Source organism: Corvus moneduloides, chromosome 8, assembly GCF_009650955.1.
Source record: "Corvus moneduloides isolate bCorMon1 chromosome 8, bCorMon1.pri, whole genome shotgun sequence".
Taxonomy (NCBI): domain Eukaryota; kingdom Metazoa; phylum Chordata; class Aves; order Passeriformes; family Corvidae; genus Corvus; species Corvus moneduloides.
In genome coordinates, this window is record NC_045483.1 from 3,856,031 (window position 1) to 3,882,078 (window position 26,048).

The 26,048-nt window shown below is 42.1% G+C and overlaps 1 protein-coding gene across 1 annotated transcript in view; it reads left to right on the plus strand.

The window, feature by feature from the left end:
- Window positions 1-26,048, plus strand: part of CPXM2 (carboxypeptidase X, M14 family member 2) — a 70,374-nt gene that overhangs the window by 14,346 nt on the left and 29,980 nt on the right. The window contains exons 2-3 of the mRNA XM_032116309.1: window positions 7,128-7,237; window positions 13,539-13,678. Coding sequence (XP_031972200.1) covers window positions 7,128-7,237; window positions 13,539-13,678 — 250 coding nt within the window. The remainder of the gene's footprint in view (window positions 1-7,127; window positions 7,238-13,538; window positions 13,679-26,048) is intronic.

A 26,048-nucleotide genomic window follows, 5' to 3' on the forward strand; every position in this document is an offset into this window, starting at 1 on the left:
TGTTTTTGGTAAAATGCACTCAAGTGGGATTGCTAATGTGATTAAATTTGAGCACTTCTAAGATGTCTCATTTATTGAGCCGGGGTTGTATCTTAAGATCAGAGCTATTTCTGTCTTGGTTTTGTGCTTGTTAATGGTATTCCAAGTTTCAGTGTTTATTTTTAATGGCTACAATTAATGCTCTCAGGGTAGAATCTTTGCTCTTGCAGTACACCTCAGTGACCTGGTATTTTTAGCTATTTCTGGCACGAAGATGTGTTTTTAATGGTAATTTTTGTCCTATACCCAGCCATTGTGCAAGTGGTCTGTCTCAGTTTTGTTCTCCATTTTTTTGGCTAAGTCTGTTTGTTTGGCTCTGGAAAAAAGAGGATTGTTCTCATTTTTGATGGCTGCACTCAGTTTTGTGGCTTTAGCCACAAAAAAAAGTTTTTTCCGTGCTTTAGAAAAAAGTCAGGGAAGACAGTTTAAAATTAATAGCACAGAATCCAGCCTTTGTCAAATAATAATAAAAAGTTAAGAACTGATATGATATTTTTCAGAATGGATTTCTTTTTTGGCCATTAAAGATAATATGTTCTCTTCAGCGTGATTAAATTAAATACTCTGTAGAGAAAGAGGAGGTCTTTTCAGGTGTGGGTACAAATGGGAGGGTACCTTGTGCCACATCACAGGTCCCATCCTCTGCCAGGCTGGTGGCAGGAGAAGGCAGCTCAGGGAATGAATGTGATGTCTGGAGTTTAGATGAGCCTCTTGAGTCTGAAGGCTTGGCCAGAAAACTCCCAGGCACTCTGGAAACTCCTGCTTCCAGCTGTGCCAGGAATAATAGAAGCTCTTCCTGCTAAATGATTTGTTGCATCTCGAGCCAGCCACAACCTGCGCTTGTGAGAGAGCAAAAATGTGAAAAATAAGGAAAGAAAATGAAAAAGTGTATTTTCTGAACCTCTTTTGGTTTCGTGTCAGACATGACCTAAAGAACCCAATAATTTATTCTTTTATTCTTAATTTATTCTTTATCTGTTTTTAAATCTTCAAGAGCAATCATAAGAATGAGTGTAGGTTGCAGTGCTGGGATAAATATTTCCTCCTGAGAGAAGTCCCTGATGTTGTAGCCCTCAAAGAAGCATTTGTTGGTTGTCCTAGAAAAATATACAGCTTCAAGGCAACATTAACCAATAATTAATGAGCTCTTAGGATAGGAAATGTTGGCACCTCCTTAATTCTTTATTTGATCTTCAGTCTGGGACTATAATTCAGCATTTTAACTTCGGTGCAGGGGATTCCTTGTAAGTGCACTTTGCTTGCTTTGCTCTCGTGGTGCTCTGGGAATGGGGTTTTCAGAAAAAGTAAATAAAAAGCAAAATGTGTGTGTTCAAGGAACTTTCACCTGCCTTGAGATGCTGCTTCAAATGATCTGGGGTGTAGGGTGATTGGGGGCCTGAATTCAGGCCAGAAAGCACACTTGTAATTGTTAGCAATACTTCAGATATGAGCAGAGTCAGAAAACCACTGAGACTGAAATCCATGGACATTGTTCCAGGGAAAAGCTGGGCCATAGCAACTGTAGAGTGTGAGTCATGAACATCTGTGGGAATTTCACACTTCCATGATCACATCACCAAAACAGCAACATTTAGAGACCGCATTTGCACCCCCCCAATGCCCTCAAAAACAAATATACAATATTTATGTAATATATATATATCAAATTGTTTAGAAAATGGAAAACTTTATTGTGTTTAACTCAGCCACTACAAAAGCTGTCCCTCACAGAAAAGCAGTCAGAAGATATTTTCAGCAAGGTGAAAGTCATCAGAAATGTGCTTTTACTGTTATTTCACCTTGCAGGTGCATTGCAGCATTAAAGTACTTTGCATACCTGTGACCTAAGCATAACTTTAGCCACAGAAATTGGACTGCCAGAGTTCCCATTAAAAGTTTCTGCTGTTGGAAGATGAATTATCAACCAAACTTTTCATAGGAAAACCTCTAAATTTAGCTGCAAGGGCAAAATTTATGATATTGGCCTCATTAAGAATTTTTATGCAAGACCATAAAGACCTAAGAATAGTATGAATAGTATAATGAGCATTAAAGTCTTAATTCTCACAAAGTAAACACTTATTTCTGTGCTTAATTTAGCTCTATCAGTAGCTTCACAGTTTTGCATCTTAACTGCACATTGGAGTGTTTTGTTTAAACAAGACTTGAATCCTGTATCTTCCCATGGGATAGGAGATTGTCAGACTAGACAAAGCTGATATTTCTCCTTTTCCAGGTCCCAGTATCTCTCTGCTCATCAGGAGTTAGACAAGCACAGACTTGTAGGAATTGGAGAAGATTACAGGTATGGCTCTTAAAATATGGGCTGAGGAGGAAACATGATGCTTCTCTCTGCCCTTCCATTTGAAAAACTGGACATATTCCAAAATTGATGGAAAGCACTCCTTAAGGAAAAGAATGGTTTGTCTGCTTTGCCTCTGAAGGAGGAGGACAGAATGATTTCCTAAATGCATCTTTATTAGACACAAGAGCCATAAGAGCAATCTGGGCTTATCTGGTATTCTTTATTTAGACCAGAAGGAAATAAAATAAATGAATAATTTAGGCAAGAGTCATGAACACAAGTGTTTTCCTTGCCCTGCTCATACGTACATCCCGTGGAACTGTTTCTGAGGATCCCTGTTAATACAGTTGTGTGATACAGAACAGCTAAAATTGCAGCACAGCAGCTGTAATTATGCTGCAGGAGTGAAGGAAACCAAGCTGGCTCTGCAAAAGGTGGGGGTTTTCCCCAGAGCTTCAGTGGAAGCTGTTGCAGCAATAGGACAAAGCCATCATGAGGATGAGAGCGCTTTCAAATATCCCCGCACATGCTGAGATTGCAAATTGAGCCCCTGGCTTGAGGAGGGAGCTTAGCAGCACCCCCAGGTATTGATCTCGCTATAGGCAACCCTAAAATAAGAGGTAAATTCAAAATTCAAGAGATGAGATGGTGGCTGAGATAATTCCTGAGTGTTTCTCGTGCTGATTTTAAGGGACAGGGGATTTCTAACGGTGCCCAGCTACCAGAACTGCCTTGGTGCCCTCAGCTGGGACTCAGCCCCCTGGAAGAAGGAAAATTGACAATAATGGACACTGAAATGTGGCCATTTAGCATTGCTGTAGGAAAGCTGTTCTGGAATGAAAACCTCACAAGAACACACTTAAACAGACAAATGTTATTAAGTCTGAATCCAAGCTTTGTGTCTTTTCTCAGCCTGGAATTAACTGATTTGATCCAGACATCTTATTATTGTTTCTAAAGTGAATACCTATCCATGGCTGCAAATCACAAGTAAAATCATGGTTGGATATGGGCCAGGAAGAGCAAATGTCCACAGCAGCCTCTTCCCTGAACCTGCAAACTTAATGTTTGTTTTCATCTCTGAACCAGAAATGCTGTAGGTGCATTTTGTTAGTAAGTTCTTATGTACATAGGATGTGTATTTCCATGTCTCTCAAAGCCACAGCTGAATTCCCTGTGTTTTATAATGATGAAATTTTCAGCTGGTTAAAGAAACAACCAAATAACTGGGTCATTTCCAGCTGAATCCATTATGCAATCGATTCACACAATCTCTGATCGTTCCTGCTGTCCAATTTCTGTAGCTTCCCCAAGGTTTTATCAAACTGGCATAGAGAGTACAAAATTGTTAAGACAGTCTTACTGACTGGGTGGCAATTTTCATTGCTACATGAAAGATTTCTTCAAGTTAAATAAAATATATTAAAACAATACTTTAAAAAGTAAAGTTTTTATGAATGCCATAAATCAGCCTCTTTTCCTGTATGTTTTTCAAAACTAGGTTGTCCTGGTTATCTGCAGTAGCTTTAAGAAGCAGGGAACACACACCCCAACAAAATAATTTATGCAAAATTAAATTCACAGCATGACTCAGGATTTTTTTATTTTTCAGTCGTGAAATGGCAACTTCAGGTGGATTTTTTGAATTACAATGAGTAAATTAGAGTTAATCAGAAGAGGCCATACTGAAAAGTTTGTCGCCACCTTCTCTGCGCATTACAAATTGTTGTTTTGGTCTGCATGCTCCTCTTTTCCTCCCTTTATTGGTGTTGGAATCCGTAAGCATGTGGAAAACATGAATATTCCTAAAGTATTAATATTCAAATATTATGGCTAAAAATAGAAGACATCATTTTAGTTAAACCAAAATCAAAGGTCTTCTCTAGTGGAAAACTGCACAAATTCCATACATCTAAGCTGTTGCAAACAATAGTCTTGATGATTCCAAGAATACCATCCCCATGCAGAGTTACACAGATGGAAACAGCTAAAGGTCTTGGAATGCAAATCCTGTTGCTCTGCTCCCAGCTCAGGATGTCCACTGGAGAAAGAGGAGGAAATTATTTTCATTAATTTTCAATCAAGTGTTGGAGCAAAATATTCAAGTTTTTTCTTCCCAATATAAAAGATAAAAAGTTGATTTGATTTGGTGAGTTAGTGAAGTCACAGCTTAAAGTCTAGAGAAAGCAGGTGTTCTCCTCTTAATATATAGGATATATTAGAATATTAATATATATTAATATATTAATATATATAGGATAACTGTAAAAAATAAATTCCAGGATACTCTTGAATTGGTGGTAAAGATCCTCATGATTTCACCTGGAATATTGTAAGGCTTGAGCAGACTGGGAAAGGACAGAGTGTTGTGAACAATGCATTGCAGACTTTCTGCCAGAGTTACCTGTTCTGCGTGTTGCAGTCCCTGCCTGCTCACACAGCCTTGGTTTCATTAACAGCTCCTGCTAAACTGAGCATTTCCTAATATTGGCCTGGTAATCTGATGCATTCATAAACAACACAAGTAATTCATCCTTGAAAAATAAAGAGCAGTCAAGTGCCTTTCTCTGAGATCCATATGAATGTTTTCTGTCTGTTACTGAGCTTCAGTTTCTCTAGAAACAGAGATAAACACCAAAACACTCAGGGAATTTTTTCAGCCTGGAAATACCCACCTTGCAGCCTAAATCCACAGGCAACCCAGGAATTTTGCAGCTTTATAGTGAATTAATAACATTTCATTCTGAATAAAACCAAATCTTCTTCTCATACCTGCATGGGCAGGTGAATGTGACTGCAGGGAACCTCAGCCCACTGACAGGCAGCTGCCAGGCTCAAAAATAGCCCATTTCATACAGCTTTCATCAAAATAGGGTTTTGCACAGCAGAGAGCAGGGGTGGATAGGGACTGTGCCTGTGCATCCTATGGAGCTGGGATGTGACACCTGGGGTAGCTCCACAAACCTTTGCTGCAGTTTGGTAGCAGAGAACAGGATGTGAAACAGAGACTTTTCACCTTCTATTTTATAACTCCCAGCAGTGCCTGTAGATTTCCCCTTGGCTTTGGTAGGTGCAGCACAAATATTGAATTAAATGATATTTTACGGACTGAACATGCAAAAGCAGCTTGCTTTTATTTTCGGCTTGCCTTTATTTTCAGCTCAGACCTGGCACAGGTCGTTCTGGGTAACTTTTGAGTGCAGGGAATGTTGAGATTGTTCACAGAGGAAAATGCACCAAAGTGCAAAACCATTCTCAGGATTGCACCATGAGATTGATTTCCAAACCTCTCCTGAGGACCAAACTTGTTAAAAAAAGGCAGGCAGCTCCCAGCTATGCAATTTACTCCCAGCAGAGATCTGTCAGAGCCTGAGACTTCTTCCAGTTGGAGTATGATGAAAGATGCAACACTCTATAAGGAAATGCAATTAAAACAATCAGACAATGAAACCAAAATCCTCCCAGCTATTCCTTCCTCTGGCTTTCCTTGTACATCCTGTCTCTTCTCTGTTTTGGATAATTGAATCGAAAGCTCTTTGAAATGAGGAACTGTCTACATTTTAGCTTTTATGTAAGACTGAGATCACTGTTGGTACTTTAGAAAATACATTCATTTTTAGCATTTGTCTTTGCTACCTCTGAAGGAGGCATTTGGCCCTGGATTTGTGTGAGAACGCTCCTAAGGATGAACGAAGCAATAGCAGCGTGAATTGACAGCATGTAACATTTTTCCGGAAGGATTTTAGTTTGTTGTGAACTAAGGAGGAGTTTGGGAAATCTCATGTCTTGCAAGTTTGTGCCTAACAATGCAAAACTGCACCTGAAAGCTAAATACAACCAGGATGAGATTGTCAGGTACATTCTCACTGCCCAGGGCGGTGGTGGAGTCCCCATCCCCGGAGGGATTTAACAGAGGTGTGGATGTGGCCCTTGGGGACAGCAGTGGTGAACATGGCAGTGCTGAGGGAATGGTTGGACTTGATGATTTTTGAGGGCTTTCCCAACATAAATGATTCTTTCATACTTTGATAACCTCATGACATTTTGGTGAGGGATTAAAAAGCCAAACATTTTTCTGCTAATCACGAACCAGAATTTTCCCAGCCTCTTATCTTCCAAAGCCAGAGCTCCAAGCACTGGTTTGCTAAAGTAATGGCATTTGCTTTTCTGTCCTCAAGGATGTGAAGAATTTGGGGCTTAAAGACGTCGTCCTTGGTTCAAAATTGCTCCGTTTGTGCTTAATCACCACCTCTGCAGAGCTCAGCTCTCGGGCTCCCAGACCTCTGTAACAGATGCTATTGTGCACCGGGAGGGACTCTGAGTGAAGTTTCCAGAACAGATTTTAATTAGAAACATAACTTCATACAGTAGCTTGGAACGAGTACAGGGAGGGAGAAAAAAATCCAAGCAAGTGATGGAAAAGAAAACACCAAAAAGAAAAATAAAAGGGCGTTTCAGTAGTGTTTTGTACTGAAAAGCACTTGACAGGAAATACTGTGCATATCAGTGAAAAACTGAGGCACAGAGCAAGCAGTAATAACTCTCTGAGCCCCCGAAAACGGTGTAAATCTGCGTTGCCTCATTGATTTTCCGAGAGCTGCCATTTCTCATTGACCTCAGCACTGCTGTGCTCGTTTATCCCAGGGAGGACCCCGGCCAGCTTGGCGCTGCCGAAATCCAGAAACTTTGAATACTTGTTTGTTTTGTGTTGTTTTGTTGTTGTGGGGGTTTTTTTGTTGTTTTTCCTGTTTAATTAAAATTTAATCAATCTTTTGTTTTGTAGATTGCCCTCCACTTGGTCTAGAGACATTAAAAATTACTGACTTCCAGCTCCATGCCTCCACAGCGAAGCGCTACGGCCTCGGGGCCCACCGAGGAAGGCTCAATATTCAGGTAACATCAATTTTTCCCCTAAGTGGGAGCATGGCTCCAGGTTGTGCTGCTGAATAAAGAGAACCAGTGGATAGTTATTGGTTCTGACTGCTTTGTCAGCTCATGTAATGCAAATGAAGGGGAAACACTGGCACTGTAGAAGTGAGTAGGTTTGATGGATAACCTTTGGGTTCGTGGAAAATCTCCAAAGTTGGTGTGCAAATCCAGACAGACCTCTGTGAGCAAGCACAGGTGGAGGCAGCTCCCTTCCCAGCTCCAGGAAATCATCCCAGCTCCCTTCAGAATCAGCCTGCAAGGAAGCTCTCACAGCAAGTTTCGTTTTCTTTGTTGTTTGCATGTAATTAATGACAATGGTTAATTGAAAGGGTGGTTTCAAGTGAAACCCTTTCCCTAAGGCAGTTTTTTCAGAAGCAGTGATTATACTATCCAAAAAATGCTTCAGTTCAGGACTCTCTAACATACAATCTTGTCTAGCTTCTTTTATTTAAGATTAAAAATGTGTTTAGGAGCTTTGCAGGACCAAATTCCATTTTGCCATTTCTCATGTTTCTGTTTCCCACTTTCTTATTAGTGCTGTTCTCTGAATTACAGTCTGTCCAGACTAAAAATGCTACTTTGCATGACAAAGCGCAACATTTAAAGCCATAAACAGGATATTAGCACCGAGCCAGCAGTGAACGGTCTCTGAAGTTTACTTAGTTTGTTATCTATTATTATTAGATGCCTCCATTTGTTTTAGTCTCCAGCTGAAGGGGTTTGATATTCATGGGGGCTAAGGCTGGGGCTGGGAGGGATGAGCTCTGATCAGCAGTGCCATTCCACATGGCTCCCACTGGAAGAGGGATGACCCTTGGTTAAAATCCCACTGTGCCTCTGCACACACAGCTCTCTGAGCTTCTCTCTGGGAAAAATACCTGCATACCCCTCCTGGGTTTATTTCAGTGTTTGTTTTAATGTATTAAAGTTGGTCAGAAAGCTCAGGAAACCACTTTGGAAAAGCCAGCTGGGGAGTGGGAATGGGCTCTTCCTTTCCAATCTGGTGTGCACGTACAGAGGGGTGTGTGCAAGGTGAGGTCTCACCTGGAGCCTTCATATTTATTGGCTTCTGAGATCCCACTGAGGTAGTTTGCTTCTTTACTTGATATTTTCTGCTAGGAAAAAAAACCCCTCATGATCACAAAAACAGGATGCAGATGATATTCAGGGGGGTTCTGGAGGAACGTTTAATTATTTTATAACACTCCTGTTTATATAATGGCATAAAACCAAGGACTGCGATGCAAACCTCTCCATTGGTTGTGGCTACTTGTTTTTCATGCTGCTGTTGAAATTCAATTTATTTAACCACAAGACCACACTGGTTTAGGCCAGGAGTCCATCCAGTCCTGTCGTCACCAGTACTGTGTTAAAATAAATAGAGAGATGATAAATAAATATATAATATATATATAATAAATAGAGTGTTACCTGTGGCTGATGTTTCCTTTACATATAGTCTCCAGAGAAGCCAAGGGCACAGTCTTTACTGGGAAGCAAAGCAGAAGCAAAATGCCACTCAGCTCTTCCTGAAATTTCCCAAAGCTTGGATTAGACCAAGTATGATCCAAAGCTTTTTATCCCTACTGAAACTATAGATAGAGAAATTCCCTAACCCCCCTGACCACTTAGGGTTGCTACCATGGCTGGCACTGTTAGAAAGAAATTGGGCTTGCCTTTATGTTTCTTTACAGTTTTCTTTGGGCTTCATTAAAAATGAACAGGACTAAAACTTTTCCAAACCTAGAACCTTCAGGTCCCTGCCACTGGGGATTCAGTCACCCTCTCACTGGGGTTTCAGGGCTTCGTTTTACTCTGCATGAGGGCTTCTGAATTTCATATTTAGAGCGAATTTGCTTCTAAGCAGGGACAGGTACTGCAGGTGGCTGATGTGCCAGGTGGGTAATGAGCTCCCTGGTGATTTCTCTTTGCTGCTCAGCACAGGAGGTTGCAGCACGCTGGGCAAAGGCAAAAGGCACTGGGATTTAAGCTGCTGTGTTTTCCTGCTGTTCAGAACTGAACAAGAAGGAAAACACTTGGCCCAGCTCGGTAACACTGATGTGCCTCTGGAATTCCGTGAACATGTTATGCTGTGGGTGTGGTGACAAGCAATTTTATGGGCTGCTGCTTTGTCCAGTGATCTGGATATCAACACAGAGCTGTCACAATGTTCATGGGACTGTGATGTTCCCCCCCGAAATAATACAAAATCCTCTCTCTGCCCAACCTCATCATCTGATGTGAAGTCAGCTGAGGAGCTCAGGGCTCTCCCCAGGTAACTGGCACTGCCTCAATTCACAGGGAATTTGCAGAATAATTAAGTTTTTCCAAAGCTTTTGAAGGTTTGTTTTGGTTTTTTCCTTTTTCCTGTTTAGATTATCTGAAGCACATGAAATGAATCAGTTGGTGTGTGCTTTATTCCAAAGAAGGACTGGCTTAAAATTGGATCAGACCTTGTAGGATCTACTTCTCTTGTGCCCTTGCATTGTGTGGGACCTGATTTTGATGCCAGTCCTGCCTGAATATGGGGATTAAGGTGGTGTTTCTCAAGGGCAGAAGCTGTGTTAGCAAAGCCCCGTATTCTGGAGATCTAGCTGCAACTGCAATAGTGGCACAACCAGTAGTAATTTAACATCATCAAGAGAAATCACGGCATAAAATAATATTAATTGAGGCTCTCTGCCTTCGGGGATCAAATTAATTAATATTTGTTGCTTATACGATAATTAAGAGTGGTTGAAACGTGAATAATTAGTCAAACTATGTTTCTTCCCCTTCCTCATTTTCCTTGTTAGGGAAATCCAAACATTGAAGATTAATCAAGTAAAGCAATCCCGTGTCTGCAAACACAGGTATTTGTGTATAAAGGAGACCTCCCAGAGCCTAAAGAGGTTCCAAGAGAGCTGCAGAGGGACTTGGGACAAGGGATGGAGGGACAGCACACAGGGAATGGCTTCCCACTGCCAGAGGGCAGGGCTGGATGGGAGATTGGGAAGGAATTGTTCCCTGGGAGGGTGGGCAGGCCCTGGCACAGGGTGCCCAGAGCAGCTGGGGCTGCCCCTGGATCCCTGGCAGTGCCCAAGGCCGGATTGGACGGGGCTTGGAGCACCCTGGGACAGTGGAAGGTGTCCCTGCCCGTGGCACGGGGTAGAACAGGAGGATCTTTAAGGTCTCTTCCAACCCAAACCATTCCATGATTCCATGATTTCCTTCTCGGGTCTGTCTGGTTCCTTTTGAAAAGCTGCATAATCAAATCTCCAGGAAAAGACAAAACTACTGGAGATCCACTTGCAGCCCGCCTGTTTTAGTTCTTCCCTACTGGCAGTGGTTGCTATAAATACCTGTGATGAGTAATGCTTTTTTTTTTCCCCTCCCAAACTTCCTATGGTAAAATAATTTTTTTGATCATCTTGCTGGGAATGGAAAAGATTTTAAGTAGAGGTGGTTTGATATTTGGTGTATTTTTACTGCTGTTTCAGCTGATTTCTGGCAGAAGACTGGAATTTCTTTCTTTATTTGAATCATTTTGGTAGTATCATCTCTCTCCTCATTATAGAAAAAGTCTTTTAAAACAGTGGTAATGTGAGCAAGTTTTTATTCTGCCTTGCAAACATCTAATTTGGAAGAGAAACATGAATTAAAATCCAAAGTCACATTATTTGTAAAGTAATTGTAACCTTCATCTTATTTTCTGGATACACAACAAGCAGCTGATTTGGTTCAGCTGAATTACAATTTTCAACTTTCACACTTGGGAATAACTTCTTTGTGAGTGACAGAACAAAGTCTCTCTTCCTCTATCCAAAAGGTATTTTTTTCATAAGATACTGCATATTGAGAAACATTTTTGCATTTGGCTGCAAATGAAACACAAACTGGGTTAGACTTGGAGTTATTCTTGAATATTCTGTGAAGGGAAAAAGGATTTGCTCAAGACTTTGCCCTGGCTTCCAGTTTTTGTTAGCTCCTTCAGTCTCTTGCTTATGAAGATAATTTAAGTATCCATGACATAACTTGAATCTATTCTTTCCAGTAATTCAGTATGGATTTTTTTAAATTCAAGTAAACACCTTGCTGAGGAAAGGTATCTTGATCTGTGTTATTTGATAGAATACTTGGTGATAACTGTACCCACCTCTCAGGAATGATCATTTTCCCAAAGAAATTTAATAGGAATTCTAATTACTAAATATTTGCTTGAGTTTATAAGTTTATTTATTTTATTGAAACAGTTTTTTTGAGGTGGCCATAGGGCAAATTAAGCACCTTCAGAAAAAAATATAGACTTGAAGCTTGAGAGGAGAAATTGTAGCACAGATTTCTTGATTTTTTTTCCTTCAGAAACATTTCTAGAAAGGGCTCCTTGATTGAAGTCCCCTTTTTCAAGTAGTATTCTGTGCTGATTAGACTCAGACACCTGCTTCTTTTTACCTGTAAAAATCATTTTTTTACCTTCAGAGAAGCTGATATCAGAAAATAAGAGAGCAGGAAGGACTAGCAGCATGGTTTCTCCTTTTCTTTCTTTTTTTTTCTTTTTATGGTATCTTTGCCCCTATTTAAGGCCAGAGTATTTTAAGCTGTGGATAACTAAACTCCCCATATTTTATGTGCAACTTAACTTTATTTAGGCCCAGTTGAAACCATGGATACTCATGTTTGTAACCTAGGTGGGAGGGGTTTTTTTAATAAGCACTTTTTCCTTCTGCTTTCCTCTTCTCATTGTAATGTGGAGGAGAGCTCTGCTCCCTGATATGCATCACACCCATGGGAAACACCCTCAGCTTGAATAAGGACCAGGGATTGGGAGATGGGGGGATTTGTTCAGCAGGAACTGGTGGAATTTCCCCGGTGTGAAGGGGATTAGCAGGATGCTGGTTCAAGGTGCTCTGTAGATCTTAACACTTCCTGGCAAGCGTTGGTTTTAAAGCCTGAGGCTACTTCAAATTCCATCGTATTTTAAATTGCATTGAAACCTTTTCTTGCAAAGGGTTATAACTCAGGTCAGTGACCATGTTTATATTCTCATGTTTTCCCATTGTTCTGCTCTCCCTGAAGAATTTATCTCCTATTGTTAAAAGGCTTTTTCTCTGTGTTTTTTTCTTTGACTTCTATACAAACTTCCCCTTAAAGTATCAGACCTAATGCATAGGAGTAGGTGGCTTAATTTGATTTTGCTAGATGGAGGAATACAAATAATTTTTAGGCTGCCTTATCTCAGATCTGAATACCTGAGAAAATGAAAAGGTTTAGGAATTGAATCAGTGTCCTGTGTTTTGCAGCACTTCCTTCAGATCCCATCAGGCTCACACTGGGAAAAGGGATTAACCACTGCATCCTCTCTGAGTTAGAGCCACCCAATGCCCATTTGGGTAGAAACAGTCTGTAAACCTCTTCATGTTCATTTGGGAAATATTTAGCTATATCCATTCTTGGAATTGCATGGATGGTGATGGTAAATCCACATACACCACAGATGAAATTCCACAAAAACACATGTAGCCTCAGAGGACCACATGGCAAAGCTTCTGTGCTGTTTATGGCAGTATCCAGCTGGGTGCCAAACATTTCCTGGGTTTTAGAAGGAAAATAAATCTCTGAGGGCTTCAGATGCTATGTTTCATTAAATTCTAGTTCAGATTTATTAGGAAAACAGCTTACCCAAAATACCTTCAGCTATTTCTTTGAAAATGCTGGGAAGGCTGTTTGTGGTGGGTTTCCCAGCAGAAATTGGGATACAGATTTGTACTCAAGTTGGGGAACAGCCAGACATTCCTGAATTTTTAACCTTTGCCACCCTAGCTATGAAAATTAATAATTCTGGTCCTGGTGGGAAGTTGTGTTACTGTTTCCTTATGCCCTCCACTCTACTCTGCTGCTTCCAGGGAAAATGGGATTGTCTAATCACCGACCATTATTTACATGGGCTGGAGCTGGCTTTTTAGAAATGTCAAAGCTCTGCCGACCATGTGGCTAATTTGTTCTGGATAAAGGCTCTATCAGGCCACAGGCACAGACAGGTGATCAGACTGAAGCTCTGTTTATCTTTTCTGACTTAAATTTATACAAAAGCATTCTTAGTTTTCAAAGGAACTTCCCAGAATTTCCTGCCCCGCTTTGAGTAAGGAAATATTTTGGTGAGGGCCTCAAGGGTCTCAAAGTGGTGCCAGAGGAGTGAGTGGGATGAGTGATGTGTTCCTTTCTTTTTCCCATGAAAGACCTTCAGTTTCCTAGCTCTGATTTATGGTCAGCTTTGCCTTCTTTTCAGGCAGGTGTTAACGAAAATGATTTTTATGATGGTGCTTGGTGTGCAGGAAGAAATGACCCCTACCAGTGGATTGAAGTAGATGCTCGAAGGCTGACAAAATTCACTGGAGTCATCACACAGGGAAGAAACTCCCTCTGGTCGTAAGTACACGCTGGCTTTTCTCCGTGGGATTCTGAGCTTTCAGGCCAAGGAATTCATGTCCTGATGTGCTTTGGTTCTTCAAGAAAAAAAATCAAAACAGAAAGAGTGGAAATTCTGTGAGACATTGAGAAATTGAATGGGGGAAGACTAAAAGGCCAAGTCTTTATATATGGTATAAAATAGAAGTTTAAAGGTCACAAACTTCCATAGTCATTACCTACATCTGAGCCTTTACACTCGCCTTGTTGTATTTGCTGGTGTTAAACTTCCTCATTCTTTTCCAATATTCAATTTGATTAGTTTAGATAAAGTTTTGGGCCCTTTTTATTTAGTTTAGAATAACTACTCCTCTTTGAGATGTCTTAATACCTAGGCAATCACCAAGTAATTGCTGTAATTCCAAAATAAAATTATTTTTACATGAGCAGCTAAAACAAACTTTATAGCACTATATATATATAAAAAATAAAATCTATTTTATATGTAAATATATTATTTATAATTTTATATTTATATATTTATGATTAAATTTTATTAACTGTAAAAAATATTTTAATTATATGTTTATATATGATTGTATGAAACAAAAAATATATATAAATACTATTTTTGAGCTTTCTGGTCACTGCTTGTGCTAGAGACCGTGTTCATGGCACTGAGAAATAAGTGTTTTGCCCAGATTTGTGTGCATTTACTCCTCTGTGTCTGTTGCTGAGTGTATATGAGGGATGCAGCTATCAGATGCCAGAAACAGGAACTGGAGGTGAGGATTTGGGGGTTTTTTCCTGCTCTATGTGTGTTTTTTTGGCCTTTTAATTTGTCATTGGGTCTCACAGCTATACGTGAGCAAACAATGCCACTTGTGCTGCTGGTCCTTTTGCCCAAGTATGCAGGAGATGCAGAGCCACTCTGACAGATCTGTTCTGTCAGAACTCTCCCTTAGAAAATGAATGTGACATCTGATTAAAGGTAAACCAGAAAAAATGCCACTACAACTTAGGAAAAGAATATTTTTCTTTCAACAGTTTAATTGTCTGTGGGGTTTTTTTGGTTTAATTTCTTTCAGCGTGGCTGTGGGAGTAGGAGCTTATTTGGCAATAAGGTTTCTGTATTCATTCCACATTGTTCTGTGGTAGGTAGATAATTACTGTAGCAAAGCCTTACTCTTTTCTTTATTCATCCTCTTGACATCGCTGTTCCTCTCAACACCAGAGCTGCACTGCTTCATCCTGTCATGGTTCTATTTTTGGTTCAGCTCTGTTAGGAGTTTGCAGCAGGACCTGACACTCTATTTATAGCTGGTATTCACAGTCATCTTGAGGGGTTTGGGGATTTTTTGCAACCATAGAAGCATAGAAGGGTTTGGGTTGGAATGGACCTTAAAGATCATTGAGTTCCAGCCCCCTGCCCTGGGCAGGGAATGTTGCTTTTGCCCTTTTTTTCCCATAAAAAATTGATGGGCAGAACCCTGAGGGTCTGCAGGAAGAGCAGGAGTGGTGCTGGCAGAGCAGGTCCAGGCTCCTTGGGGATTGCTACTCAGCTTTGAGGAAAAACAGGCCCATTTCTGCCTGATAGGAGCAAAGGTGGTTTCAACTGGACCAACTGCACTGCAGGGCAGGTTAATGTTTACCAAAACCCACGTCCTGTAGGACTGAACTGTGTCCCATGGAAGGACCAGGGGAGTGGGGAGAAATACTCCCAGTAAGGGACAGAAGAAGAGTGGGGTAGGACTTGTTTTGGGGTGAGCAAGTTCCTTTGTGCCTGCTTTGCTCAGAAAACAAAGGAGACTCATCGGCTTCCTTGCCTTGCCCTCAGCTGCTGACTGTGATGGTATCAAAAAGAATTGTTTGTGATATGAAAGTTTGTACCAAAAGATGCCCTTCTGTTACCTGAGGCACCTTCCCAGCTTTATGAGGCTGTGTGACAAGATGAGAGTGCTTTCAGACTGATGGAAACATACGTTGAAGAATAATCTTATTGTAGGTTGGAGAGCCAAAAAACCACCTCTCTGATCTGTGTTGTATTAGAAGTGAAAGCCTGCCAAGCAGGGGAGCCGAGGTAAGATTTTTATTTAGTCCAAAGCCTTGGAGACTTTCCCAGCTTTATATTTTAAAAATAAAAAATCAAGGCACTGAAGGAGGGCAGGCTTATATTAGATATTGGGAAGGAATTGTCCCCTGTGAGGGGGTTGAGGCCCTGGCACAGGGTGCCCAGAGCAGCTGGGGCTTCCCCTGGGTCCCTGGAAGTGTCCAAGGCCAGGTTGGACGGGGCTTGGAGCAGCCTGGGTGGTGGAAGGTGATCTTTAATGAGGTGATCTTTAATGTCCCTTCCAACCCAAACCATTCCATGATTCCATGACTCTGGGATACATACTCTGCTCACATTATGATGTCATAGGGGTAAGGAACCAGTAAATCAACTCTTTTTCTTGAACAAGAATCTTTAACAAATGAAAACATGTACTTCACTGGAAGATCTGCCTACATCAGATTTGTACCTGCCCTGCTCCCTGTAGTTTCCTGCTGCTGACTTAATGAGGACATTTAAAATGCCAAGGCAGGGCAGGCAGGGACACCCTGCTGAATCCTGCATCAAACAGCTGTGCCCTTCACTGCAAGGCTGCAACAGCTGAGTTCTCAGCAGCCTGGCTTTGCTCTCCTGTGTGCAATGCCACAGCCAGAGCTCTTTTACTGGTGCTGGACTCATCCTTTTCCTCCTTTGGAGCAGCTCTGGCACCTGGAGCATGGTTTTGTTTGTGACCACTCCAACCAGACACGATCTGCTCACATCCAGCTTTACTTATCGGGTGGTTTTTTGGGGCTTTGTGTGCAATGACAGACTGAAGGTTACACTTCACACAATGCAAAGAGCACAAAAATGCTTGAGGTTGCCACTTCTTGTGTGCTGGCAGGAGCTGCTTCTCCTCAGTCCTTCCTCTTCTGCTATTCCCCATCTGTCTCCTCTGGTGGATTGTGGCTCCTCTTGCCCAGCCCAGGCTTGAGACAGGAGAGCCTTGAGGAGGAAGAGGCCGAGTTGCAGAAACAGCTCTTGAAAACACAGATGACCCAACCGGAGAGAAGGAAACTGAGCCTGGTTTGTAATGAATACTTGGATTGTTTAATCATTTCCTTTTTAAGGAAAAGCACTTCTGAGTCAATTTTTTTGCTCCAACTGCCCGGCTGTGAACATGGAACCAAATCTTTCTGCTCTTTTTTTTTTTTTTTTTTTTTTTTTATGCCTGTAACAAGCAAAAATAGGCTTTGAACAAAAAATCCTGGATTTGAGGAGTCCTTCCTTTTACCAGTCAAAGCAAGCACGTGGGCTCAGGGGCTGTTGGTGTTCAGGCACCTCAGTCATTCCTGGGAAACCTGAAATCATGGAAAAGTGCTCTTTTGCCACCATAAATGGGCAAATCTGCTTAGCTCATCCAGAAGATCAGCAGATGATGAATTTCACAGAAAAAGTGGAGCCCAGCTGCAAGAACCAGGAGTTCTTTTTGATTTTCACACTGAAGACATCCAAAAGTCAGGAGTGCTACAAGTGCTGGTTAATAGGAATAAAATCCAATGCCTTGAAAGTGGGCAGAATATCAGTTGCTTTGAGAGAGAAATAATATATGCAATTTTTCCTATTGCTGCCAATACATCTTCCAGTTTTAGGAACCAGATTTCTTTAAACAACTGTTCAAGGTTGTAGAGTGGGACACTGGATGCATCACTGTGGAATTGTGCCACATTTAAAGCAATGATGTGGTAGTTTAAAATATGCACTCTCTTGACAGAGGGAAAGAAAATATTAATCACTCTTAGCAGTTTGGGAAGAATCTAAAAAAACAGAAGAAACTTGTTTCCCACAAACCCAACTCTCTTCTGATAATTCAGCATCATCTTTTGTATCGAGAGAAAACCCACATGTCAAAATAGAGTCAGTGTGTGCTGACAGTAATTTAAAGCTTCGGGCTGTGTGAATGCAGAGGATGTTTTGGTTTTCAGGGGAGGATGGAATGTTGCAGTGAGCAAGATGTATTTGTGATGATGCATTTTCTAAAACTTAACATTTTGGTCGTGATAAATGGTGAACTGCCATGAGTGCCATGGAATGACAAAGCGACAACAACAAGAAAAAGCATGGAGGAAACAATCCGTGCAGAAAGCTAGAATTCCAAAACAAAATTCTGAAGTTCTTAGGAAAAAATCAGAATAGATTTACTTTCAAGTATGTTCTCTTTAAGACCTTTCATCTTCATGAAAATATTGAAGATTTTTTTTATTTTTATGCAACATATTTGTCTTTAAGGAAAAAATGGTGGGGGAACATCTTAATTTTTCAAGTCTGATTTGGGTAGAGATTAGTCCCTGTGTTCTGTAAAATTACAATAGCTCTTCAAACGTTTGAGGAGACACCACATCATGGTGTTGCTGGCTGGAAGGAATGATTTCCATGTATTTCCTGGTTCTAAATTGACACACTTTTAAGCTGGTCACTTATTTTGATTCATGCTGAAGAAACATTTTCAACTAGAGCTGGTGTAGACACCACTGCACCCTCCCCACTCTGTCACTTGTTTGATTTCCCTCTGCTGCTCTGTAGGGATAACAAGTAACAAATACTGAGCAGATTGGATTTTGTGTCTCTTCATGGTTTTGCTAAAGATAAGATTGTTGTGACTGAATAGGGGACTAATTTTGCAATTTTTTGCAACACACCCTTGACCTCAGCCTTCCCTGTGTGCAGTGTAGCTCTTCAAGATGCCCCAGCATCCCTTTTGACAAACTGTCCTGAGGGAATTGTAGGTCTGTAACAAGCTGGGTGCCTTCCAGAGATACAGTTGAGGATAAATTTAGGTCAGTGCAATCTGCTTTCTTGCTTTTAATTTCGGTGGTACAGCATTCTGCTCTTCCTTTAGTGACAAAATGAATGTGTTGCCCCACATTTCAACTTATTGCTGTACTCACCAGCAGTTTCTCAGAAGATGAGATTTGTTTTTAGGCAGTCTGTATGGCAAGGGGGTAATTTCCTTGCTTGCAAGGCAGTGAAAACCAGAGTGACAGAATCCTCAAGGCTGGAAAAGGCCTCTAAGATCATCAAGTCCAACCACTAAAATAACACTGCCAGGGTCCTAGCAGCTATTCCTGGTACTAATGTCACGGTCTCAGCAGCAACACTGGCTTCCTGAAGAGAGAATCACATGAGCATCTTTAGTATTCTGACAATAACAGAAGACAGAGCAGTGATAATCCTTCCCGTGACACTGTGGTAGCATTTGGGAAAGTGGAGTGGATATTTACAGGTATTTGAGCTGTTACTACAATCTAAAAAACCAGAATTTTGCACCGCGCACATGAAGGCTCCAAATTCAGCAGTGCAATGCTGCTCGTGAGAGCAGAGAAGAATAAACCCTAGACCCTGCCCAGCTCACAAGTACAACAGACAAACTTGGCACTGATTGTTGGAGCAGTTCCTCCTGTCCCCACGCAAAGGCTGTGAAAACGCACCCTGGTGAAACTTCAACAAGTTCAGTGGATATGTCTCGATGTTCTACCCAAATCCTGTAACAAAACAAGCAGCTGCTGTGTGCAGACTCGAGTTGTTCTGGTGCATTAAATCAGTGCTAACTGTTACTTGCCCTGACTGGGTGACAGGACTGCAGAGATTATTACAACTTTCCCGAAGTCAGCCTCATGGAGTGAATTGTTCCAAATCCATAGAAATCATGTCAAGTGTATTGATGGGAGTTATAAAACAACCTGAACTCAGTGCAGGAAAAGCTCCCTTGATATAATAATGTCAGCAGTTACATGTTATACTAATGTTTATGATTGGTTTATTTAAGAGGTTGTATTTTCTGTTGACTGTGGCTCGGTGGATCCTTCTCAGGGGCTTTCATGAGCCAGCCTTTGGCAGCTGCCCCTCCAGTGCTCTCCATCTGTTTAAGTTCAACCCCTGTGCCCTGTTGATTTTCCAGCTCAGTTCTTGTCCCCTGCCCAGGATTTTGTCACAGCATTGGTCACCACTGATGAGCACTCCCCACCCCTCGTGGCACAGGGGAGCTGCCTCGGTGACCAGCTGGGGTGATCCTGTGTGGGTGGGGTGCTGACAGTACACCCAGAGACACTTCTATGCTTTCACAAGTTTGTTTGACAAAAGTGTCAGGGCTGATGCTGCTCTGTTGTGGGTCTGATTTGTCACAGGGATCCTCTGCCCAAGCCTCGGTGACTCACTGGGAGGGAGCAGGTCACTGCAGCCCCCAGGGACAGCTCCTTCCTGCTCACTCTGCACTCTCCAAGGGTGCTGAGGAGTGGACAGAACCTTCCTGCACAGTGAGACTCATTGGGGATGCTCACAAGTGGAAGAAAATCTTTTTAACCTCCACAGAAGGAACTTGAAACCAAAAGAGCCGAAGCCTTTTGGAAAAGGCGACTTCAAATGAATGTAGGCATCTGCTGCAGCAGATTACTCACACTTACTCATCACAGCCTGGAGTTGTGTATTTGCCACGTGCGTGATGACTTGTAGCAATGAGAATGGTTGTGTGGGGGTCACGTTGGGGACATCAGGCTCCTTGCCCCTCCTCTGGTGGCCTTGCCAAACCAGCGTCCCTTCCACACGCACCAAGTGGCACTCGGCCACGTCTCTGTGGGCTTGGGAGCAGTGAGACCTCAGCTGTGGACACAAACAGCCGTGTTTGTTTGCTGGTTACTCTCAGGGCTTTTGTTTTTCCTTTATTTTCACATTCATGTAGTGAGGCAGTGCCTATAAAGTCGGGATTTTTCTCCTCAAATACATGAGGTGTTTGCAAGGGTGGGATAGGCACAAAAATCCCCGAACAATTCAAAATGCCCCAATAGGAGGTTCAGAAGAAAAGGCATCACAGCTTGGTTGTGTCCAGCAGATACAGAGGATCTGGTGTAGGAAGAATTTCAAACTCATGCAGATCTCGTTGCAAAGAGTGGCCCAAAATGATGGGTGTTAAGACCAAAATGTTTGGGGCAGAGGACGTCTCTGACCCTGGCACCTTCAGACATTACAGGCTGAATGTACAACAGCAAAAACAAACACCCACAGCTGGCACCAGATCTTCTAGAAAGACATAAAATTCTTGTAAAAACCTGTCTGTAAGTTGCAGATGTTGGGTTGGAAAGGTATTTGCAACCCCAACTCCTGTTTATTGAGTAAAGCTTTGAAAAATCAGTGCTGAATTCATTTCATGCAAGTGAAATTCTGGCCCTGAGCTTTTCTTCATAGGGCCTCCAAAGAGATGGATTTCACAGCAGTATATTCATTTAAGTCAGCTAGAAGCAATTTTAAAAATTAAACATTCAAAGATTTCAATTATTAAAAAACTACCCTTGCTGGCTGGTCAATCTTCATCTCCTAAATCATATTTATTTTAATTAGTTTGCAAAACTTGCTGGGATACCTGTGGTTTGCCTGGCAGTTCTTTGACTTGGCTTGTTTGGAAGCTGTTTGGCAGTGGGTGGTTTAAAATTTTATCAGCATAAATATTATTATAGAATATTTATAGAATATTAATATTAATGGTTTTACATTTAATTGCATGAGAGTAAAAATTAATTTTTCAAGTAGAAACCCATTTAATTGCCAGCATGCTGATTTTGTTCCATGAGTACCATTTAGTATAAGGCTTGTCCAGCGTGGTTTTGGTATAGAGATTTTGCTATTTCAAGTATTTTGGCTTGTCAATTTGTATATTGTTGCTGGGCACACATTTATTTGCCTGGCTGGTTCTATTTTATATTAATTTTAGGGGTTTGTATTGCAGATAAATCAGGTTAGCCTGACAGCAGAAGAATAAAATGCTCAGCTGGAGCCAGGTCTATTGTAGATGATGATCATGTGAGCTCTGCTGGTGTTTGCTGGTCTCATCCCTAGAATGTCAGAGAACCATGGAAGAGTTCAGGTTAGAAGGGACATTAAATATCATCCAGTTCCGATCCCCCTGCCATGGGCAGGGACACCTTCCACTGTCCCAGGCTGCTCCAAGCCCTGTCCAGCCTGGCCTTGGACACTGCCAGGGATCCAGGGGCAACCACAGCTGCTCTGGGCACCCTGTGCCAGGGCCACACCTCCCTCACAGGGAAGAGTTCTTTCCCAATATCCCATCCAGCCCTGCCCTCTGGCTGTGGAAAGCCATTCCCCCTTGTCCTGGCACTCCATGACCTTGTCCAAAGTCCCTCTTCAGCTCTCTTGGAGCTTCTTTAGGCACTGAAAGGGGCTCTAAGGTCAATCCAGAGCCTTCTCCGGGCTGAACGACCCCAATTCTCTCAGCCTTTCCAGACAGGAGAGCTGCTGCATCCCTTCAATCTTCTTTGTGGCCCATCTCTGCCGCTGTGGGCTTGAGCTTGTGCTCACCAGCACCTGCCAACCTTCTTTGTTTACCTCAAATCACATGGGGTTTCCTAGATGTGGAAAAGCATCCTCAGAGACAAGGATCAAAGTGTCAGATTTATTTCACTTGTTGCTTGTTTAGCCTTCCATGATAGAGAAGCTTGGCCTTAAAATATTACAAGCAGCAGGTGCTGCTCAAACAGAATAAACCCAAACAGCCCCAGTTCTCAGCTGACCCACTGCCTGCTGGAGCCTGGGCAGGAAAAAGCCTGGCATCCCTCCATGCTTCCCATTCAGCACTCGCTGTGTGTTCTGCTGAGCTGGGATTCAGCCTCGTGTCCAACACACAGAAAGAAAAGTCAGGAAATTGTATCAGTGAAGGCAAGGCTGGAAGATGTTTTGTTGTTCTGGTGCTGTCATGCTCGTTTTGCCTTTGCTCAGTAGCCTGATGCTGTGGTTAGATAAGGAAAAGCTGATTGTTGGGACAGGAACCTGCCAAGGCTGTAGGAGATCTGCTTTTAATTCTCTGCTTTCATTCAGGTTTACTCTCTGTGTCTCTGGGCAAGTTGTTCAATCCCTCAGCTTTTCTTTTCGGATGCAAATGGAAAAGCGGGACACTTCCATGCATCACAAGAGACTGCATTTGATATTGAAGGTGTTCAGATAAGCTTTGTCTAAAGCCAGTGCATTACATGATAAAAACCAAGTAATTAGTAATAATTCAAAAATCTGCCACATTAAGTGAATTTGAATTATATTTTGATTTTTGCATTTACTGTCTCTGAAAGGAATTGATTAATGTTGGCAGTGGATACTGAGATTTTTCAGATAGGCTGCTTCTGAAAAGATATGGCTGGCATAAATTTTAAATGGGATTATTACTGGGATGCACCTGAATCCAAAGGACCAGTGTCAAATCTGTGCCTCGTGATCTTTTTCCAGCATTGAGGAAGTTTGTGAGGCAGAAGTGGCACTTTGTGACAGAGGGTGAGGAACTGGGGGTAACCTCGAACACTCGTGAATTGTCACGCAATGGCTTCTGTACGGCCTTGCCCTCTGCCAAGAAAGCTCGATAATTAACGCACTCTTTTCTGAATGCTGGCCTAGGACTTCCCTGCAACTCTGTCTCCTCATCTCTATAAACCCAACAAATATCTGTATTTTCTCCCCAGGAGTGCAATGGTAGGTCCTGGGAGATTTTATAGAGTGAAACCAGAGAAGCTTCTCTAGAAGAACAGCAGGGACATCCTGAGTCTTGGAAAACATTACAGCTTTCTTTCAGCCTTTCTTAGACAGCTTTATTGTTCAGTGCTGATGGGCCCCAAAAAGATTGGATGCGACAGAAATCCCTGTCTGCAAATCCCAAACCCGAGGAGATGGATCTTGGTGTCACCAGGTAATCACACAGACAAAATTCCCCAATACTTCTTCTGGCACAAGGCTTTGCTTCAGCTGTCGTGCTCCTCTGATGGACTGCCACAAAAAAGGCTCAAATTTCTGTGCTTACACGAATATGCCACGTGTGTATGGAGCTCCTCGATTCTGGGAAGTGCTGTTCTTGCTGCAGACAGGCTGGAGCATGGGCAACACACCCAGCGGCTTCCTGGGGTCAGCAGCCCTCCTGTGCCACACACGGGTGGGAAAACTGCAGCTCTCAGGGAGATTTAGTGAGCTGGATGTTCTTCTGCTGGTCTGGAGCTGTAGAAGTGTCTGGGATCTGATGATGCTCAGTCAGAAGCCCTGAGCATTAGGCTTTGCTAGTTTTTTTCCAGATCCTCTGACCACAAGAACACACACAGAGTTCCCCTACCCCAGTGGGATTTTAGGCAGAAGGTGCCATTCCTCAGGGGAATCTGAATTTGCAGCAGCCTTCTCAATAGTATCAAAATCTGGGGGTTTTATGGCATTGAGGGAAAAAAAGGGGAAGGATTTCAGCCCCTGGAGGCAGCTTCGCATGGTAGAGCCAGTGGGAGAAGGATCTGGTCCCCTGTGACATTTTTATGCTGCTTCTTCCTTTCAGGCAGACAGAGTTAATAGTGTATGGTGTGTACCTTCCTACATTGCACTGATTTACCTCATCCATGACCCTCTGAGGTCCTTCTATCCTGCCAAGACTGGATGCAGTCCATTGGGATTTTAATTGCATTCTGCCTCTCCAAAGCACGTTACTTGCTGCTGCTCAAGATGGAAAATGTGCAGGACTACTTGCTTATGTTTTCCTTTGGGAGAAGTTTGAACTTTTGTAATGGTAGGGAGTGAGAAAATCAAAATATTTTAAATAAAAGTCCCAGCTTAGAAATGTTACTGTGACAGCAACGTTTTCTCATGCCAGTAAAGCAAGCATGTTCTTTTAAAACCTCCTATATGTAGCATGATTTTCTTACAAAAGTCTGTTACAGAGTCTGTCCACTGTTGTTGTGGTTTTATGTGACTTTAGTACTCTGTTTGAATTTCTTTGGCAGATGTTGAGCAGTGAGTACGGATGTGTTGTGTTTGTCCTCCTAATCTGATCTGTGCAGTTGAAGTGAAGTACTGTAGTGCTGTAGTACTGTAGTACTTCAGAAGCAATGATGTTATTTGGTTTGTGGCATTGCCTCTTCTGGCCATTTAGCCTGATTTTGAGAGATGGCCAAGAACAGCAAAAAAACCAACCATGCAAAGCCCACACAAAAACCCCAACAAAACAAGCAAGCAAATAAACCCAGTAAAACCCCCAATATAATTTTGTGTTCATTGAATATGTACACTGCCACCAGCACTCTCCTTCAAACCCAGGACTTTTGCTCTTAAGCTTTCCTGTTTCTAGTAATTCAGAAAAAGCTATTTTCCTCTTTTTGGAGTTTTGCTGTTGGCCATTTTATAGAACCATAGACAGGTTTGTGTTGGAAGGGACCTCCAGTCCCACCCTGTGCCATGGGCAGGGACACCTTCCACTGTCCCAGGCTGCTCCAAACCCTGTCCAGCCTGGCCTTGGACACTCCCAGGGATCCAGGGGCAGCCACAGCTTCTCTGGGCACCCTGTGCCAGAGCCTCATCCCCCTCACAGGGGAGAATTTCTTCCCAATATCTGATCCAAAGCTACTTTCTTTCATCACCCTTGTCCTGGCACTCCATGTCCTTGTCCAAAGTCCCTCTCCTTCTTTTTTTGTCAGCTCCTTTCTTTGCCAGAAGTAAATCTGCCTTTCTTCAACTTAAGAATACAGAGAAGCTGAGGGAAGAAAATAAAATTCTTTGCAAGAGTCAGTAGAAACTTATCCAGCATGCTGAAGTCACTGTTTATTTTGTTGTGTGTCATTCATCATTTTACAGCCAAATTCTAGAGATGCCAGCACGGCACTTCTCAGCTCTCCAGTAAATCTCCTACCCCAGGAGCCCTTCCACTGAAAGGCTGACAATTAGGATTTTCAGAGTGCTGCTAACTTGTTACAGTTGTTTACCAAATACTAAAGTTGTGTGCATTACAAGTGATAAATGTACCCTTCTTTTCACTATGATAACAAAAAGTTCAGTCTGCTTGGCAATAGTCAAGATTTTTCCATTTAATCTAACATGAATGGCAAAATCTATTCACTGAAGGGGGCTGGTGAAAGAGGTGCAAAGGACTGGTTTAGTGTCTAAAACAGAGCTGGGTTTGTTCAGATTTTTTTTGGTTTGTTCCAAAATCTTAATTTTTTTTACTTTTGGGGGCATTAGTATAGAACGTCCTGAAGTGATTTTCCAAATCCTTCTAAATACTTACCTCATCTTTCTTTATAGGTGTGTAAAAAAAAATCCCAGAACTCTCTTGTCTGTTTTGTACAAGGCTTGGTGAACTGGAGCTGATGGCTTTACTCTTGTTCCATCCTTGTCCCTTTTTGGTCTTCATTAGAAGCCTGACTCTCTTTAGTGAGCACATAAAGGCTGGTTTGTCCCTTCGAACACAGGCACAGTGGGTTTGATGTGTGTGTGTGCTCAGAGGTAGTTTGCTAGTATTATTAAATTATTTGAGTTTAGGTTATTGATTTAGTTCATTTTAAAAGA